General features: G+C 43.5%; 1 protein-coding gene across 2 annotated transcripts; it reads right to left on the bottom strand.

The window, feature by feature from the left end:
- Positions 1-417: 417 nt before the first annotated feature.
- Positions 418-13,724, bottom strand: NPRL3 (NPR3 like, GATOR1 complex subunit). 2 transcript variants are annotated; one of them, XM_032970303.2, is made up of 14 exons: positions 13,001-13,724; positions 12,049-12,115; positions 11,768-11,815; positions 9,256-9,388; positions 8,016-8,090; positions 6,616-6,769; positions 5,535-5,613; positions 4,826-4,963; positions 4,068-4,224; positions 3,391-3,497; positions 2,902-3,031; positions 2,337-2,556; positions 1,568-1,763; positions 418-1,285 (listed from the first exon to the last, which is right to left on the bottom strand). In XM_032970303.2, exons 1-14 carry the CDS (start codon positions 13,122-13,124, stop codon positions 1,120-1,122), a joined length of 1,794 nt encoding a protein of 597 aa, XP_032826194.1. In that variant the 5' UTR covers positions 13,125-13,724; the 3' UTR covers positions 418-1,119. The 2 variants fall into 2 exon arrangements, with proteins under 2 accessions (XP_032826194.1, XP_032826195.1); XM_032970304.2 differs by lacking the exon at positions 11,768-11,815 and having other exon boundaries at positions 13,001-13,722.
- Positions 13,725-21,069: the final 7,345 nt, after the last annotated feature.

Genomic DNA, 21,069 nt, shown 5'->3' with positions numbered 1-21,069 from the left:
TGTCTGTATTAACCACAATACTTGTGGTCAAAATACAAACAAAAAACATACTCTGATAATATATGCATTGTCTTTGCATACATGCAAGACAATGCATATATGCAAGACAATGGTTATATTATGTATGTTTTTTTAGGCTTGCTTCCTGCTGACGATAGCTTTATCAAATACCGATTAAAAAAAACATCGGTCACACCTCATCTGCAAAATATTTAGATAACAATGGGTGCTTGCATTATTTTCTAAACGAGCAGTGTTCATCTACTCAATATCACCTGTGTACAATATTGTATGCCATTTGATTTAAACTAACACATTGTGTTTGGGTATTGTACAAGGTGAAGGTGTAAAAGTTGATATTGGAGAAATATTTTACAGACGCTCCCCAAACAAAGAAAAACCTCATATGTACTGTAGTTAAAGCAGCAGCATTTACTTTTGAAACACATCAAAACGCTTGGCAGTAACATTTCTGCAACATCAATCTTGACATGTAACACATGAAGCATCTTCATGTAACTGGCACTTATACAACAATTCCAATCGTATCTGCGTATTAACCACAATCCCGTGGGCACGCATAATTTTGTACTTCTAATGGAAGAGTTAAATAATAAAATAAAATTTCGTGTTAAATCGTATGCATTGAGGTGACAGGAGTTCACTCAGCAAGTGGTAAAGCCATGAAAAGTGATTGTGGAGCACAGCTTAGAACCATGACTGAGTAATACACCTCAGTTATATTGTCAATGTAACTAAAACAGAGTCGTCGTTACTGCAAACACATTCAACTATATCATATGGCTATCGCCCATAGAGGACAATCTGAGCTGCTCAGATGAACTAACACATTTGCCGAATTAGTTGGCATTCAATTAACCCATTATGAAAATGTATTTTATACAAAGATACGCCACTACCCGAATACTTGTTGATTATATATTTTTTTCTTTTTAAGGCAGTATTTTTGATAAATGCCTTGGTAAACAAACATCATGCAGGTCCTCTCAGGATCTGAATGCGGGAATAGGCTCTCGACGAGTGCAGGACCGCAGGACGTGCGGTTTGAGCCGCGCATGAGTTGCTCGGTGGTTCGTGCAGATATTCCAGTCGGGTTAGTCACTCTGTGGGCGAGTGAAAGATAGAGATGATGGGGTCCTCGTGAGTGAGCACCACCAGCACACTGCGGAACTTGTCGATGAGCGTGAGTAGCTGGGAACGCCGCACGTTCTCGTGGTACATGATTTCCTCCAGATGGTGGTGTCCTCGGAAGTATGGCAGCAGCCTGCATGAGGCAAGCAGCGAGGCAAGCAGCGAGGCACACGTGTCACTCAAGACTTTTAAATTGGGAAGTAACTTAAAGCACTTTACAGGGGACACAAATAAACAATCCATGAGGATAAAATAGACACTGACAACAATGAAGGCACAATGGAATATGCAATATGCAATAACATACAAGTACAGCAAAGCAAATACAAATTAGGAATACAATTAAAAGGTTAATGGGAAACTGATATCGCAATAATGTACCTCGATATCAGTGGAGGCGGTGTTGTGGTCTAACCTTGCGAAGAGCCGCAGATCCTCGGGGTTGTGAGCGGCGGGCACGGCGTTAATGCAGCTGCGCTCGTGCTCGGGCAGGCTGGCCAACAGGTTCTCGGTGACGCGCCGGTTCACGGGTGAGTCCTCGCCGCACGCGCCCAGCTCCACGCTCGACGCTTCGAGGCTGGGACTCGTCAGGGTAAGATCATCGCTGCTCGCTGATGACAGAAAGGTATGAAAACGACTCGTATTCGTAGACAACTAAGACCGAAGTACACAGCGCAGTTACCACTGACGTCTATTTCGGAGCTGGGTCTGGTGGCGCACACCTGTAATCCAGTACTTTTGAGGCATGGGGTAACTGGACACTTATAATTATGAAACTCTCAAACTTACTGGCCGATGAAGTGACCAATAGATGGCATCACTGCAAATGGATGTGTGAACCTATCACCTCATAGGTGTGAGTTTTATCCAGGCAGCCTCGTTTTCTCCCACAAAAAAAAGTGAAACTGGCCAAAGTATCCCAATGCAGTACCCTTCTGAAAAGGTTATGATACTCAGCAATGGTTTGCTGAAAGTATGTTTAAACGGTAACGTCGCGATTAACAACAGCATCAGTAAAAATTAAACGAATACAAGGATGGAGACATTACAGATTCGATTTATCAATGTATAATTGTTTTAGTTTCAGTCCTCGTGAAGCCAAACCCATGTGAATAATAATGGCTTTAAATTTGCTGCACATTCACTTCGTGCAATTTGGACGCGGCAGGTCCTCCTTCGCTTACGTGGGGAGCCGAAGACAAGCGCGGTGGGCGCCGAGAAGGCACAGGCAATTGCACGCGCCACGCCACCCGCACACTGCAGCTCGCCGTCACCACCACCGCCGCTTCCCCCGCTGGAGCTGGCGCTCTCTTCGCCAGCAGGCACCATCAGGCACACGTACGTGTGCAGCTGCATCAGCATCCTCCGCTGCAGCATCCACATCACCGTGTGCACCAGCTGGGTCTGCCGGCAGCAATGGCAAAAGCAAGTGACTGCACGTTCTCGTATGTACCCTGGCGTGCGCTTTACCATTCTTTGTGTTTCCTATGCGTACATCACAGACCCCCTCGTGTGTCCATGCTTTCTGCCTGAAAATGTTAGTAATGTATGTTGTTGTCCCTCTTACATGGATTGTGTGTATAGCATACCTATTACATACCAATGTCTGCCTTCTATGCACCGATTTCATAGACATCCGTCCTCCCTTGCACTAAACAATCCACACAAATCGGTGTGGTCCCCTGGTGAATGACCTTAGTTCCCCTTGTATGCCTGCGTGGTGCCATGCGCTCCCAGCGATGACTGCACCTGCTGCACCGGTGTGCCAAGCGGGTTACGGTGCTCCGCAAGCGGCGTAGGCAGGGAGAACTCGGTCAGGGTGGTGGACAGCTCGCACCCAGGGAACTGTTGCGCAAACTGCTCCGAGTACGGCGAGTGTCTGCGCACACGAGTGGCACACAATTACTCTGGAGCGTGCGTGTCTGATCACCAACGAGATCATGTCTGATCACCAACGCGATCATGTCTGGTTCCAAGTCTCAAGGTGAAACACGCAGTCAGTGCCTGCTGACTGGTCAGAGTCCGGCTCGTATAAGCATGCATTGGCTTGTTGTGTTACTCAGGCCCGTGAAGCATATGCCTAGATGGCTGCCATACAGCTTAACCAAAACATGATTTGGAATGCTGCAACACATGACTTCAAACGACACACCATAATCCACAGCTGTGTATGGAAGAGCAACATATTAACACCCACAATACCACGCAATCCTCCCATCGATGTGTGCGTGTACACACATGTACGTGTTGGAGCTGGGCGACAGCATATAGACGTTGGTCTCACACAGTGGGTAGATTACGGTGGCTTTGCCCCAGTACACCAGGTGCGCCGCCAGCTGGAACACCTGACAGGCGCGGGCAAAAAAAAGACAATTTTCAGCCTTAGCAGGAGTGCTAATTACATACAAAAGGTCCCTTTTCCAACAATTTCCAAATCAGGTTGAAAGTGTTGATGCGAGAACTCTGTCTGTCCGTCTGTACACCCGTCCATCTGTCTGTAATATGGTGTCACTGTCATTGGGATGATCCAATATGAATAAAAGTCGTGTTACTATTCGGGTTTTACCCTATAGAAAACTGGCCAAATTAATCAAAGGGTTGTCCAAGTAATAATAAAACAAGGATTAACTCAATGCCTTTTTGGACAAGGCAATGACATCACATGCCATATTCGTGCCTTGCGATGACATCACTGTGGTGCCATGTCCCAATGTCACTCATAATACGTCATGTGACACCATCTAATTGTGCTGCTCGGAAAGCATTCATCATCAGCCGTGATCGAACTGGCGACCCCTGTGGATGGCATGGTAATTGTGCTAACTATTACACCACGGCAGCATCTACACAGCATGGCATAGCCTGCTCCTGTCGCGAATGCCATTTTCACCGTAGCTGACACACGTCCACCTCACCTGCAGCAATGCTAGGTCAGCATCCTGCGCCAGCTGCTGCAGCGTCTTCATGGGTGACGTCACTTTGATGAGCCGCACCAGCGACGGGGAGCTGTCGGCCGGCAACTGACTCAGCAGCGACTTCTCCTCACCCAGCAATAGCAGCGCATGGTAGGGACTGCACGTGGGGCGAAAATATACAGAAAACAGGGAATACAAATCAGGGTGGATAGGGTGCTGTGTGGAAGGTGACTGCGTGGACTGTGATGGGAGAGTGTGGATGTGGTGTTGGTGAGCAGTTCAAGAAGGTTGTTTATTTGCAGAGAGGGTTTAGTGTCGGAGTGCTATGTGATCGCTTGGATGGGCACAGGGTGAGGGGGTAGTGGAGAGAAAAGGAGACCAGGTTTGATGAGATATACTTGTTACGCAATAATTTTTTTCATGCCAAAAAGGTAAAGGTTTGACAAACATGTAGGCTATGATCAGGTGGCTGTGAACATTCTGGACTTGTAAGAGACATTCTTGGATAGACCATCGAACAAAGATGGTCACTGCATCGCACACTTTCAGATGTGCTTCTGAGGCCATCCAGAAGGCTCTTCCTTCTGAAATTAGGAGGCCACTAGAGCTATGCACTTTTCAATCTAGATTGAAAACTCAACTGCTTTTTGTGTTGAGTTTGTTGGCCTTCCTCCGCACCTCCGATTAGCACGGTTGGCTACGTACAGTGCGAAAGAAGTTCAACACACATACATACATACGAGCACCCTTGCACTAACCGTATTGACTTTAGGCTCCTTTCTATTGCCTCGGGCGAGATGTAGTTGTTGCTGATTTTGTGCACCTTGTGAGGCAGGCAGAAGCTGACTTCCAGCCAGTTGTTGATGTATAGCTGCACCAAACCTGTGGAACAGAGGCTGGAGAAGAAACACACAGCATCTCATTCTGTTCTAACACCATCCAAACGTTCATTAAAATTCAGGTGGCTGTGAACATTCTGGTTATGCAGGGTGCATCTTTAAAAGATATACCCAAGTATAGTGAAATAACGTTACTTTGGCTATAATTTAAAAGACACACCCTGTATAACAACTAAAGATTTCCCCATTTGTGAATGTATAGTAATAACGACTTAACACTATCTGCCCCAGCATTCCCGCTATTTTTCAGATTTTTTAATTCTTCTGCTCGCAAGAATGATAACGTTAAGACAATTCATACAGAGCCCCATTTGTGTTTACAATCTACAAGCCTTCAACAACTCTGATAGGGGCGTTTATTGAATACACAAAAGCACATGGTTCATATTCCACAAGGGGGCAGTCATGCAGCCTCTTGTGCACTTAAGCAATGATTCAGTCCATTCATTCTCTCTCTTGTAACAAGAGTTTTCAGAAAAATGGGATTAAAAGGCATCTGCGAAAGGAGCCTACCACACCGCATTCCTCATGCACTCTGAGTTGGTCGTGCTGCGGCAAGCAAGCATACTTGTCATAGGCCTCCTTTAGGTCCCGAGCCAGCTTGCTTTTAGGCAGGATGTGGTGGAAGGGAGAAGGCGGAGGACTGCCTGCATGGGCAAGAACACAACAATGAGCGAATTAAAAACGGTTGCACGCCTTAACACCGCGGAGCGTCATCATGAGACTCTGAAGCAACCGTATTCACGTTCTCTGACAGGCGGCAGGGCACGCAAAACTGACAGCTTGTGGCAGAGAACAGAAAGCACAGTGATGCCGCCCACTCGATTGTCCCCTTCACACCCTGTACAGGGTGTCTGACCTTTTAGCTGCCGAGACAGGGGTTTGGTATTTTCAATGTCCTCGATATGCTGACCTTATCCATTCGGAAAGTTGCTCAGGAGCATAGTTGGGTTATCCGATTATTTAAATGATGGATTACTCCAGCGATTATCAGCTCGATGACTCAACCGATTACACAGCATGAAAATAGTTACATTAAAAGCCAAACATGTGTCGGCACACGTGCCACTGCATGGGAGGCGATGGACTTGGCTTGGAGACGCCATAGGCATGATCAGCCGCGTCACCCTGGAAGTGGCTCGTCAGGGATTTCCCACGTTCTGCAGGCAGCATCGAAGGGCGGTCGCAGTTAGTTTTTATAAGACCCAAGCATTCCATCACAAAAAAAAGTTGTCGACTATATTTAAATGTAAACATTAAACTGAATGAATTGAATCGACTAATCGACCTGAACTCTACTCAGTACAGTGGGAGGGCGTAGCAGGGAGTGTGTGTGTGCGTGTGTGTGAGCAAACCACACACGGTAGGGTAGTGTTAGCACGCTTCGCTACGGACCTGGTGACCCGAATTCGATTCCCGCCCGAGTCCAACACCAGTGACAATTATCTGAACTGGTCCTGGGCTTTCTCTAGGTCGACTAAGCCTCAAAAGTGAGTACCTGGTGCGGTGTGTAAATATCGCCACTGGGGAGACAAAGGCGGTCGGGCGTGGTGCTGTTCCGGCCTTCATAGGTGCCCACTAACAGCACTTGCCCCAACAGTCTGTTAAAGCTGTAGAGGAGGATCTTTGTCTTTGTGAGCGAACCGCACCGTCGTGCAGGGCAGAGATCTCGTCCTGCACGGCCAGCATCAGCTTGGCCTCCCGTGTCAGGTACTGGCAGCGCCGCTCCTCATGCCGCAGTGCCACCGCCATGCGTCGCGACAGGTTGTGCATGCAGCCCAGCACCGACGGGTCCGCGTGGGCCTGAGGGCCAGGGCAGCAATAGACATCGCACGCGCACGAACATTTGTAATTGCTGCCCCAAAGTAGAGGACAAACTTCGGGATGACCAACAGCAGAGCTTGTAAGCAAAAGAGAGCTCACAATCCAACACATCTGCTAAACGTTTGGAGATGTCTGTAGGAGGGACACAACTGGAAAGAGAGCAGATTATGTATACCTAGGACAGATAATGAAGGCAGACTGGAATAAAAATGATTAAATAATAAGGCGCACGGGAGCAGGTTGGAGTGCGTTTGAAAGCTGAACTTGATAATAAAAAGTAATATACCAATTTTCTGTGACATATGGTTCATAAACATGGTCGTTCACAAACACGAACAAAAAATAAAAAAAACTTGCAAACAGGCATGGAGAGATGGAAGCCTATATTTACCTTGAACAATTCAAAACGTAATATGTTGCTATTTGAGCTATAAATATTAAGACTCAGATGTTTTTGGTTTCACATCAAGGGCAGATTCAGCCTACAATTATAAAAGACTAGCCTTTTGCCCGTCCAAAGACGGGTGTATTGCAGTAAATCTGAAACTTGCAAGCGAAAAGCAGATCGCGACGTGATATTCATTGAATCCATGTGTGCAATTTGTAAGGCCGCGGTGACAGACTTATTTCATTTAAAGGTTATAATCCCTTGTTCATCATGACGTCCTTTTTACTTCTATGTCTCAATAGCGTTACGGAGATCACGTGACGTAAGGGTTCTGCCTTTGTAGTGAGGGTTGTGAGTTGATGCTGAGGAGGGGGGAGGAGGCGCCTCACCCCCCCCATGTGGAGTGATGTCACCAGCTAAATATTATTAATGGAAGGGGGGTCCATGTGGAGGACGTAACCTGTTCATGATTATTAATGAGGGGGGCTGGTCGACGTAGAGTGCCGTCACGCATGGGGGACACAGACATTCTTGGCTCATTATAGTAGTAAATTTCATGTCTCATGCAAGTTATTTTACGTATCAATCTGCTACTGGTTATTGTGGTTATTTGAGCAGATTTTTCCCAGGACCAGCACAGATGTCACTACCACTGATATTATCCATAGCCAGGGATCAAACTCAGGTGGCCAGATTCATAGAGGCATGCTAGCTAAACACTTGTACGTATAGAATCCCCATCACCAGTGACCCAAGCATCCTGTGGAGTGAGAGGCTAAAGTGGAGATCTCCTGTCCTCTATATTTTACTGCATTGGTTGCCATGTGTGCCACTCACTCTCAGCGCAAACACCACGTTGAACAGGATCATAGTTGGAGTTTCTCGTTTGGGAGATGGATCTGTCTTGGAAACCTTTTGAGAAAAACAAACTTCACATGACAAAGAACGGTGCGCTAATTCATACAGACACAAGGTATCGCCAACAGTGTAGATTTGTATAACCTGCGTTAATGATAGGATTATATAGCCAATCTACCCGATGATTTAAGGAATTGATTACTCTTATTCTTTGGTTCTATCGGTAAAGTCACGTAGATAGAAAAAATAATAAAAATAAAAAAAACACTATGTAGACTGTAGCCTGGTTCTTAACCTTGGCGAGTGTACTGCCAGTCTATAATGTAGACTGTAGCGATGGTTATTAAGCTGGGTGAGTGTACTGCCAGTCTATAATGTAGACTGTAGCCTGATTCTTAACCTCTGTGAGCATACTGGCAGTCTATAATGTAGACTGTAGCCTGGTTCTTAACCTTGGTGAGTGTACTGGCAGTCTATAATGTAGACTATGCAGACCGTAGCCTGGTTTTTATGCTTACAAACCAGGCTACAGTCTACATTATAGACTGCCAGTACACTCACCAAGCTTAATAACCATTGCTACAGCCTACATTATAGACTGCCAATACACTCACCCAACTTAATAACCAGGCTACAGTCCACATTATAGACTGCCAGTACACTCACTCCGATTAAGAACCAGACTATAGTCTACATTAGTGTTTTTTAGTTTTTATTTTATATTTTTAACTTTTATTCACTTTCTTTTTATTCTTATTTTTTTCTATCAACGTGACTTTACCGAAAGAACCAAAGAATATGAATTCCTGCAGTCACGAAAGTTTTAAGTCAAAATTGATTACTCTACTGGATATCGGTCTGCTTACTGGACTAATTGGATAACATGTAAATATACTGAAGAAGCCTCACCCCTCTTCTCACTCATGCTGCTGAAAGTTAGGTGATGGGTAGGGCTTAGTGACGCCATCGGCATCATGTCACGTCACGCTGGGTGTGGCCTCTGGGGGTTTCCTACCTTCGACAGGTAGGATGTGGGGGGTGGCAGCCATTTTTAAGAGGGCCTAGGTAATCGATCACAAAAAGGGTAGTCGATCAACTAACTTAATTGACCAATCTTCCGACTTCTATAGGATTACTGCAGGTTCAACAAAGGTGAGCTTTGACAATCAGCGTTAATGTTCGTACGGGCTAGGCTTTGCCTCCACTTGGCTGAACAAACCTGTGGCAGCTGCGAGTGCTGCAGGAGGGTCGGGTGCCCCACGAAGAGGACATTGTCAATCTTCAGCTCAAACCGCTTGCCACACAGCTCAGACTTGGGCGCCAAGATTGTGGCCAGAATAACATCAGAAAACCTGCACGCACGCCAGCGCACAACGCGTTGAAGGGGCATCCAAGCAAGGGTCGCTCTCTCATCAGTCGGAGACGAACACCCGTAGACACTTTAACACAACTCGGATGGAGAGATATTTTAAGGCATTAAGCATTTATTGTTATTAATATTACAGCTAATAAAATATTGGTTTCACCAAGGTATGTATATTATCATCAATCTTCACCAATTACTGTTAACCTATGATAATAGCTGGAACAGGAAAAAATATATGCAAAATACATTATGTGTACAATCAAGTACATATGCAGTCTCATATCAGGTATGATCAGAACAATTTTTTTTTGCATTTTGATTTAACAAAAAATTTAACTAGGCAGTGAATGGGTGAAATGCATTAGTGAATGATGAGCGTGGCTTACTTTTAGGAGATGCAGAGAAATAAAATGTTTGGCTTTTTCAATCGGCGCACACTTACAATCAGCAGTGTGCGTAAAATAATCCAGTGCTTGCGAGGAATCAAGTACAAATTGAAGCCAAGCGAAATGTGCACAGCTCAATCATGATGATAAAAGTGAAAATCTTTTACATGCAAGCATGAATTGCATGAGCTTTTAAAATAGCACTCGTTTATCTTTCTACAATCTTTACCAATGCATTTACATATAACGGTGGAATCCCCAAGCGTTGTGTTTTTTTTACTCTGGGAGACTAATGTGTACCGTGAGGTAAACTGTCTCATCAGAGGAAAGCCAACGCGGTTTCACACTTAAAGGCTCTAACATCTCACCGTGCTCAGCTGCCCATATTGGCCCCCACCGAAAATATGAATAACATTTTTTTAATAACAGCTTACCTCGTTCAATACAAGGGGCCCTTATTTTAGTGTGGATTTCACTATGCTCTTGTGTGCACTTTAAATGGCAACTATTGCTTTGCAGGCTCTTATACAATGTTTGAGATTTACCTGCATTTCACAGGAATGTTCATATATATTATTTTATTGTTACAAATTCGCTTCTAAAATGTAACTCTACAACTTATGTAATCAACTTTTCCCCATAATAATTTTCCTAAATACAAAATTCTCCCTCCTCGTTATTAATCACCACTCCAGTTCTGACAATATCCACTGAACCAATACTGCATTAGTGATTTTAGTTGTTGCCAGCTTTGCGCTATAGACGTTTAGGGCTGTGCTTGGCATCTTTGATTGAAAAAAAAAATCAAATGGCCCACCTTATTGAACAGCAACTTGAGATACAGGTGCATTTAGAAACAGCAAAAATACTTCACGCACCAGTCAAATCCACATGGAACTGTACGCTCATCAAAAAATACCCAGTAATAACCATATCACCTAGTGAACCCAAATTTGTGACACACACACATTTGAAAGGTGGACGTGAGACTGGAAGAATGAAGTGTGCACAATCGTGTAACAATTCATGGACAAAAAGTGCATCACCAACGCCCTGTGCAAAATTACTATATTATTGACTAAACCCAATCAGGTTTATTCTGCAATTTTATTATAATTATTGTACTGCAATATGATTATAATTGTTTGCATAAGACAAAATAATTGTTGTTTTACGACCATTGTCCGATAGAAACATGTGAATGTAGCAAATGTGAAGCCAAAAAAGGCCTTTCCACATTTGAAATGACATGCCATCTTACCTTTCCTACTTAAATAATCCAGCTGATCACTCAGAGGTTTTGCAAAACACAAGGGTGATATTTGACAAATACAAATAAGTGAGTTCAGCTGCATCTGCAAATCAAATAAAATCATGATTACCTTTGGGATCCGTGCCATTCTTATCCTGCAAGGCAATCATGAAGGTACTATGTTTCAGTCTGCAGTAGTCTCGTAGTAGGGGTTAAATCGATATGTATAACCCCAATTGAGAAAATTGTGGGTAGATTTTCAAATGTGCCAAGTTTGCACTGTGATGCCCGCACACATCATGTGGCTAAAACATAATTGGCCTACTTAAAAAAAAGTGTTTGTTACAGTGGATAAGCAAATTTGCCCCATTCCATGGATTTCTACGGACAATGGTGATGTTCAAAAAAACTAATTCTGAATCATTGTAGGCAGCATTGGAATCCGAAGCCTGCAGTTAGTCTCATGAGGACAAAAATTCAGGCAGAACCACGCCTGGACTCCATTTAGTTTGGGACAAAGTTACTTTTCAGAAGTTTGAATCCCCAAGTGTAGAACATTGCTACCTTTTCACAACGTTTTATGTTAGTTCTGTACCTACACACTTGGAAGTGGGGGGGGGGGCCTCCAGGAACAGATTTTGCTTTAATGTAAATGAAGTCCAGCTTTGGCCCTGTTTGAAGTGCAGCGATTGACGAGAAGGCACATTTCTCAAGGTCGGCATCTTACCCTGCTACCACCTGCTCATCACTCTCACTTACAGAAGCGGTTTGCTCTCTGAAAAAGGGCATTTGTGGACATGAAAAAACAGCACAAGCAAAACAAATATTTTACGTGTTTAGCATTTATATATATAAAAAAAACTCACTTTAACACACTAAGCGATCATATTATACGAGAAAAAAATGACGACGAATGCAACAAAAATGTAACAAGTGACCGCAAAACACTTAGCGCACACTATTTGTTAAGTATCTCCCAGGGAACACGTTGTTGCAGAGCAACCATACCTCACGTCTCCATCCTGGTCCTCGGGTTCGCTGGGTGTGTGCAGTGCAAACGGGCTCCTGTGCTTGCCTGCATCGTAAGCCACGAACAATGACCCATTATATTATTCACCATCCCACCACCATTCATGACAACGGATGGATGTCCTGGTGGCTGGCACGCCTGCTGGCCAATTTGCAAAAGTTAAATTTGGTTATCTGGATACCGAAATTCACCACCGTGAACTTTGCTGGACACATTAACATTTAATTGACAAACGATTTTGTGGTAAATAACTAACATAAATTTATCAGACCTAACGGGAAATTAAAATGTAAACACGTTTAGCATACTCATGAATGGGGCAGTAATGCAACTTACGTTGCAATTCAGATAGTAAATCAGTGAAGGTTACTGCATAACAATGAGTATTTTATTAGCATTGGTAGTTACAATACATGACAATCTGTCGACTGAGAAAATGCTAACATCTGAATTGTACAGCAATATATATTTAGCGAAATACACACGTGTTTTCGGTGGACAATGGCTGAATAAGTATGCTTTTCTAGATTACAGTAGTCTTCATCATTATGGTGCCCATGTAGCAGTGGCCCATCAACAAGGTGGTGATGATTGTAATGTATGTGATCATGATTGCGAAAACAGGTGTGACAATGGTGGTGGTGATGCTGATGGCTAGTAGTGGTGGTGATGGTGGTGAATGATGGTGGTAATGATGGTCAAGTGGTTGGTTATGATGGATGGAATGATTGGATATTGATGGCTGTGAAAATAATTGTGGTGCTTCTGCTGGCTTTGACGATGTGATGGTGGATGCTATTATGTTGGTGATAATGGAAGTGATATGAACGCTACACATTTGTTGTTAATCATGATGATCTTAATGAAGGCTGTGGTAGTGGTGGTGATGATGATCTTGATGAAGGATGTTGTTTACGATCGCAAACTCACTAGTGGCAGCCTGGAACTGCTCTTTCTGACGTTGGAACGGGTAACGAAAGAGCAGTTTGTTGCCCCGACTGCCCGAGCTCACGAGAATGACGCTTATTGGACTTGTCTGATCACCACCGGCCATGGTTTCACCCAATTAAAGAGCGTGAACCGACTCAAAGAGACATCGCATCACGACAACCCCGACACAAAACACACACACACAACGCCTAACAGCGCAGCCCCATTAAAAGTTAACTGTGCCCCCCACCACCACCACGCAATTGTGAGTACGGCAAATGAAAGCGTTTGCAGCCTGCGAGTTTTAAACGGGTACGCTTTCACGAGTAACGCCTGACATTACTGCGAACAGCTGTGGCGAAGCTTGTTCACTTTCCAATCAACGAAGGCGAGCGGGTGAGACGATCGCACAATTCGACCAGCGCTAGTTAGGCCCAGGCTTTTTACGGCTTTCCTGCGCGGCCCCCGCGACGCGACGACGACGGCTCGGTCGGGCGGGCAAAACGGGGGTCGCGGAATGCGACGCTAGTGCTCAGATGAGAACGCGTCCCGCCAGGGATGAGTTTTTTTAAAGTTAATTTTTAATGAACGGCGGCGATTTATACGGAGAATTGTAGCGCGCTGCCGCAGACACAAATGGGGACGCCGCGAAGGTGGAACAGCACCCGGCACAACAGAAACACGGGGCCACCTTGTGGCGTTTCAGTGCAACAACAACAACCAACAATCACAAGGGCCGTGGTTTTTTTATTTGATTCGATTTATTTTTTGAACCGGGTTATTAAAAGGCCTCCCACCGAGCCCACGTGGCTTTCTTTTTTGTTATTATTACACGCTTTCTTTTAACTCACTCTCTCTGTTGTTGTTGTTGTCGTCCTCAAATCTTGTAACTCAATTTTAACCCACTTCCCAATGTGGTATCGACTGCAAACTTGGTATACTGATGTAGAGTAGGAGTTAGTGACGTCATGTCACGCTCGCCCTCTGGTACGATGATGTCACGCACAGTGACGTCATGCACAGGGAGCGGGACGGTGACGCCACGTCTCCCTGGGGTATTTAAGCTGGAACCCTAGGGACCTCCCCAGTACCCTTCCCCCGGGGGAGCGATGGGACCCCGGGTAGGGGGTAATTGGCACCAGGCTAGGGTAGCCTGCAAGTGTGCTAGGGACCTCCCCAGTACCCTTCCCCCGGGGGAGCGATGGGACCCCGGGTAGGGGGGAATTGGCACCAGGCTAGGGTAGCCTGCAGGTGTGCTAGGGACCTCCCCAGTATCTTCCCCCGGGGGTGTGGAGTGTAGGCAGTGAGTGGGCAGTACACAGAGTCGTGTGCAAAGATAGGTCTTTAATAAAACAACTGGCGCAAGCCCTTACACGAAGATCTGCCTCCGAGTCATCATTTACGCCTCAACACTTATGTCATACCAATGACAATACTATATTCTTCATAATTAAGGTTTTTGGGTTAGATCGCGTTATTTATAAATGTGTCGTAACCCTCCACCACCCGACACGGCCAATCAGCAAAAAAGTGTCACGTTGACAAAAGACAAATAGTCCACTACTTTAGCCCACCGGTGTGTTGAAGAGTGAATCCACAACATTTACAGTTGGGATAAAATACTATATTCTATCATCCAAAATAAATATTTGTAAACATTTTTTATGTTATGTTTCGGCTTGGGTGTAATTGTCCACTGTCACCTGACGTTATGGCAAACTTCGGGGCCACTTACTGGAGTCGTGGGAGTTCTGCCATTACTGGTACATTCCACTAAAGCGTGTTTTTTTAATATATTACTTATTCAGAAGCGACCCTGGCGATCGCAAATGACGAACTCGACGAAGTGACGACTTTGTCGCGTGGACATTGAAACCTTTTGGCGGTACCCCGGGGTATACCATAGTACACCCCGGCTAAGCAAATAATGTCCGTGATGCCAGTCACTTTTAATCTGTTGATGGTCGGCGATGCGGCAATCGACTCATCTCGACGAGCTTGTACACTACGATGCACCACCACCTCGACGGCGCAAAACGTCCACGCTGCGTTTCGACATCGCGGAGTGGCACCACCGATTTCGGATTGATTGTGTTACCCCAGTCACGGGGTTCAGTTAGAGCCCCTGGGGAAAAAAAAAACATAGTGTCCCAGGAATCAAATATTTTTGATTGCCTCGGGCATTCAGTGTTATTTGGTACCCAGGAGTACCGCCATAAGGAGCATTTACAGCGAGCCAAATATTCGTAAGCGCGCGTTTTTAAATGTGAAGGGGGCGGGGAAACCTTCACGACCTCCTCTTAACAGGCAAGGAAGTTAGCATATCGCCACCGCTGAGCCCTGTACTTTATACACACAGCCAGTATGCAGGATACACATCTATAATGCAGGGGGGATAGCTCGCGTAAGTATGTCCTTAAACCCGCCACCACACAGCCAATTCGTAAGGTTTATCACGAAAACAGAATATGTCAAACCTTACTGTCGATTGGTGGTGGGTTTAACGACACATTTATATTTACGTGATCTAACCCCCCCCCCCAAAACCCCTGTATTATGGATAATATTGGTCGCGAAAATCTACGCGTTAAAAGGATACACATATGAATACACAATGGCTACAGTATATCTCCATATATATAAAAGGCAAAGTTGTGAATATGTGTGTCTGTTCAAAATGTTTAGCGTACTTCCCGACATGCAACAAACTTGAAATTTGCCATGTGGGTACTTTCCAGACTGTACACCATGCAAAAATGATAAAAATACACTTTTGTGTAATGTATATATTTTTTTTGCACGGCAAGTGAGCTGTGACGTCAAATCTGTCACGTGACCCTCGCACGTGGAAGCGTAACGCAATGTAGTGTAGTGGTTAGCGCGCCGCGCTACGAACCCGGCGACCCGAGTTCGATTCCCGCTCACGGCCACCACCGGTGACGATGATTTCAACCGCTCCTGGGCCTCCCCTAGATCGACTCAGTCTCAAACGAGTAACTGCTGTGGTGTGTGAACGTCGCCACTTGGGGGACAAAGGCGGCCGCGCGTGGTGGATCCAAATCCCGGGCGAAGCTGAGTAGTGCAGCTAGTATACCATACAGTGATACACATGTATACACAATCATATCGGAATGCATTCTTACAGCCAAGGCTATCAAGGAGGTGGACGATGTTTCGCAGAATTAGTACGCAGTCGTCTCTACAGTAGGGGGCGATGTTGCGATATGTAATCCCAATTGAGGAACTGAAGGTTAAAAAAAAATTTTTTGACAAAGTTGGGCCAAAACGCCAGCACACTACGGCCCAACTCTTTTCCAATTGCATCACGGGATCTTTCAAAAGCCACCGTGTTTGTGTGAAATTTTCAATTTATCACGTGACTGACACACTTGTGTTTTTGCTCCGATGTTTATTTGCTTCTTGCACTACTTTATGTATTCGTATCGCTTCTGTAATTGTGGTGTCTCAGGTCGCTCTTGGTCTTTTCAGTTCTCAACTGGTTACGTAAGTTAATAATAGAGGTTTTTAGGTTAGATCGCGTGAAAATAAATGTGTCGTTAAACCCGCCACCACCCGACACAGCCAATGAAGTAAGGTTTTGTCACGTAAACAAAACATGGCAATTCGTTACTAGTTCAGCACACTTATGTGTTGGAGAGTAGACGGTAATAAATACATTAACTTGACTTTACTTGCTTTAACCTTACCCAGTAACGACAGTTCAACCGTGGGTTGGCCTTCATTATATTGCAATATCTTGTAATTGCCAAGTGGAATGTGTGTAAGTCTGGGAACGACAAAGCAGCAAGCATTCACGTTGGGTTTGAATGTGCCAGGGCAATTCCTTGTTTAAATGACAAACAAAAAAAGTTCACAAATTCGTCAAAAACACTTCCTTAGAAAGAAAAAGTAGATGATCGGCGATGTTTTGGGCAATAGCCCTTCCTCACAGCCCATAGTGATCCCAGAGAAGAGGTAGTTATTGACAAATGTGTTCAGAATATTGTTTTTTTCTTCTTGGTTCTTTCGGTAAAGTCACGTAGAATGAGAATAAAACACTAAAACAAAATAAGACAACATTCTCATTCAACGTGACTTTACCGAAAGAACCAAGAAGATGAATCCTTGCAGTCACGAATGCTTTAAATCGAAATATTGTTTTTTTTCCATGTTTCATTGTGCACCACTGATAACGCAGTATCATCAAATAATGTTTACACATGTTTTTTTTTATGCAAAGAAATGCGAGTACTCCAATAGAACATTGACATCTTAGCACCAAGCCATGAGCTGGAAAAGGGTCACTGGGTTTAGCAGAGCTGTTGGGAATATTGCATACAACCAGTGTGGCAACACACGCGGCTATTTCAAAACCATAGAACTTAGCACAACGTCTTGAGGCAAAACCCATGGGGATTTTGATGAGCAAGGGTGTTGAGTAATGGAGGCTCCGCTATCTGAGTAGTTTTGAAAGTTTCTTTCTGTCTGGAACATGTGCACATTACTATATTGCACATTCATGCCCCCTCCTGGAGAGGCTGCTGCTGCTGCTGTTCTCGATTATTACGATGGTACAGTATTAAAAGTATGACTATTCACAAAACATTGTTACTATATTAAATGTTGTACACTCTATGTTAAGTGGGGTGCTGCAGTGGATGGTTAGCATGGTGAACTAGGGTTGTTGTTATCTTGTGATCGTCGCATCACCCGGGGGTCGTATTAAACCGGTTAAAAACGGTTACCGGCTTGAACACTCACTTTGTTTAAACTTTGAATGCCGTGGTGTAATGACCAAGGACAATGGGCGTGCAAATAAAAAGTTCGCCAATTCCATTCAATGTCACGGCACGGCAGTTTTAAATAATTTTGGACGAAATTTGATTTAAAGCTTTCGGGACTGCAGGGATTCATATTCTTGGTTCTTTCGGTAAAGTAACGTAGAAGGGAAACAATAAAATAATAAAAATATGAAACAATAAAATTATCACGACATTTCGACTGCAACACAAGCAACCATCATCAGGTGTGAAAACCACAGCAAGAAAATTTGAAAAAAGTGGCGTTTTATTTTATTTTTTTGTTTCCCTTCTACGTGACTTTACCGAAAGAACCAAGAATAATTATGGACGAGTTGATTAAATTACCCCCCCCTCCCCGCGTAAGTATAAAGGCAACACATTTATTTTTACGCGCTCTAACCCAAAAGCCTTTATTATGGACGTACACCAAAGTTAGTCGATCGTGTGTGGTGGGCTGAAATGAGGGTACGCTCACCCTCTTGCAACATCATCTGGTGAGCATGGAAGAGTACAATACTCAATAAATACATCACTGTCCTCAATTTCCCTTTAGAGTTCCCTCTAGTGAAGTCCGTTTCGTCAGCAGCGGCGAGAGGGTGCAACATAACATAGTTACCATGTGGAAAATGGGTCCAAACGTGTGGTTTCCAAATGGCACTTCATACAGCCTCTCACACTTCTTCAGCTTTACACTCCTAGAAATGAAATCCAATGTAACCTTGCACGTTTAAGTGTTCACTCAATAAATGTCACTTGTTCTGCACATGAAAGCTCAAGAATACAAAAATGCCAACGGCCTGGTGGCCACTGACAGGGAAGATTGTTGCACGGTATTTTGTTTAAAATTGCTTATTTTGTATCGCCAGAAACGAGAGCTTTTTACAGTAGTAGCTTTTTTTTACAGTAGTGACTAACAACTGACGTGTTCATATTGTAATGTTCATAATCACACTACTCGCTAACGTTTTCTATCCGTAAGGGCTATTTAACATTTTTCGACAATCTTTACGTTTTAGGAATTCTCCACAGGAAAAAAAAACGTTATTTAAAACATTTAACGATTTACTTTAATGTACTGTATTATTGAATTAAAGTCAGTAACTTCGAAAAAAAGTTAATTCAATTATTTTTATCAGTAATCAATGTTTACTTTGGATACTCTTTAATGGCTTTAATCCACATATCAAAACATAATTGCATCCTCATCTATCTTATATACAGAGAAGATACCGATATTGCCAATTGTGGCTTGATATTCGCGATCATTTTGATAAGGCATTGCCAGCAGCATTTCCTCTATGTATTTCAAAACAAAAATTAATAAGCGAGATGAAGTACAATTACGCAAGCCCTAAGAATGTTTGTAAATCGAAATAAATCGAAATTTAATGTTTGTAAAGTATATCAAGAACCAATGCACTGCAGAAGCTCATAATCTCTCAGAGACATATATCATAGCCTTGGCTCAGCACTAGTTTGACCTCTGATGCGACTAAGCTCAGGCATAAGCCGCTCAATTGCTTCCAAAGATGTCTTAGCGACTCAGCCATGGCTTGGGCTTTAGGCTCTTGAGCATTGTCTCCATGGATGGGACTAATGACAAAATATGAAACAAAAAATGCGTCTCACTGCTAACAAAAACAAAGTGAGTTCTAAAGATGATTTGGCACAGTGAAGGCTTAACTAAACCTCACTTCTGTAACATCCACTGCAGTGGCTTATATTTACCAAGCAGTTCTTCAGTTGCTCTTCATTATAAGTTGACTTTACACAATATCAAGGACGCTTTCACAATATAATACTTTGCAATAAAGTACACTGGCATCTGACTGCAAATGTGATTGTTTCATTACTGAGTGTGTTTGTGGTGTACATTGGGCACAAAACTTATGGCGATGAGTTCGTTTTACATGTTATTATGACATGTATATAATAATATTTTAAACCATCACATCCTCTAATTAAGACGTGTCTATAATTCGACGCAACTGAAAGCCGGGCTTTAAAATATATATAATTACATACTGTCCTATGATGGCAGTTATCAAGCAAGTAATATACTTTAAATGCACACTATTTTATATGAACAGCACCAGCCTCAATGATCCCAATCGACGTCGGTGATCTGCTGCTATACCCCCGCGCAAACCTCTTGCCATATGGCCAACGATGTTTCGGAGTCTCTAAACCGAAGACCTGGAACCAATTACTACCTTGAGTGTGAGCCTGTTTTGCAACAGACTTAAGTGTTGTTATTCCAAAAGGCTTGCTACGTGTGATCAGCATGGCACATTTGTGATGGACTGGATTCATAAGAGTGCCCTATAACAAGTATTCGGATCTACTTACTCCTTAGATTGTACGTCACAACTACGGTCTTGGTGTCAGTCCACTGGGAAATTTAAAGTCAGTTTCAGAAGTCTATATAGGCAGGAGACACTCAAAAATATGTAAATGTGTAATATGTAACACATATTTTTTTAGGCAGTACTTTTAATAATTTGTATCATTTAATGCATTAATCGTTGAGTTTAAATTTTTTACATATGGTGTCATCAGTAAAACAACATTTTTTTAGTTAAACATGTAATTATTTAAGAAAAAGTGATGTCACACATCGTTAAAATGGCGTCGCGTTTCGGCAGTTAATGCCATGAAGCACGTGGAAGTGACGTCTCTTCCTGTGACCTCAAATTTCGGAGATACCTAAAAAAAGCAAATACATATCCCGAATTGTTTCTGCAATCGAAAACAAATTCATTCACTGAGCAGTAACGACTCCTATCCCAGTATAAGTGGATATCATTGGCTTACTTTCGGTAATTCCATGTTTATCAAGGACGAATTCCATCTTTTTTTGAAGCTTTCGTGACTGCAGGAATCCATACTCTTTGGTTCTTTCGGTAAAGTCACGTAGATATAAAAATAATAGATCACGACGTTTCGATCACAAAATAAGCATTCGTCATCAGGTGGGACAACCACAGCAAGAAACAACTGCTGAAGTAGACGATTCCAGTTTATTTGTTTAACGAGGTGAGAACTCAATAGACCCGGATTTACAAGAGTGACCTGGATGAGCAAAATTACAAAAAGTAGCTTGGACCGGTGTTCAGATGTCACTCACAAGTGAGGTTGGCCCAGGCTGCCAATTTAACTCGGGTCATCACCGATTGACTATAGTCTCGTCTCAAATCTGATTGTAAATATTTTTTTTACATATGGAGACTAACGTATGTGATCCAAGAAAGTTGAATCAAACTCAAT

The sequence above is a fragment of the Petromyzon marinus genome, chromosome 43 (assembly GCF_048934315.1).
Source record: "Petromyzon marinus isolate PM22_M1 ecotype Great Lakes invasive population chromosome 43, UKy_Petmar_22M1.pri1.0, whole genome shotgun sequence".
Lineage (NCBI taxonomy): Eukaryota > Metazoa > Chordata > Hyperoartia > Petromyzontiformes > Petromyzontidae > Petromyzon > Petromyzon marinus.
The sequence above is the reverse complement of the archived record's forward strand: the minus strand, read 5'-3'. Positions and strand labels throughout refer to the sequence as shown.

Excerpts from the sequence above, each read along its gene's own strand:
- NPRL3 (XM_032970303.2), bottom strand. The coding sequence starts at position 13,124 with ATGGCCGGTGGTGATCAGACAAGTCCAATAAGCGTCATTCTCGTGAGC. Across the intron at positions 1,764-2,336 it reads GCTTGTCTTCGGCTCCCCAC|CGAGCAGCGATGATCTTACC; the intron begins GTAAGCGAAGGA and ends TTCTGTCATCAG. Across the intron at positions 1,286-1,567 it reads GATCTGCGGCTCTTCGCAAG|GCTGCTGCCATACTTCCGAG; the intron begins GTTAGACCACAA and ends TGCCTCATGCAG.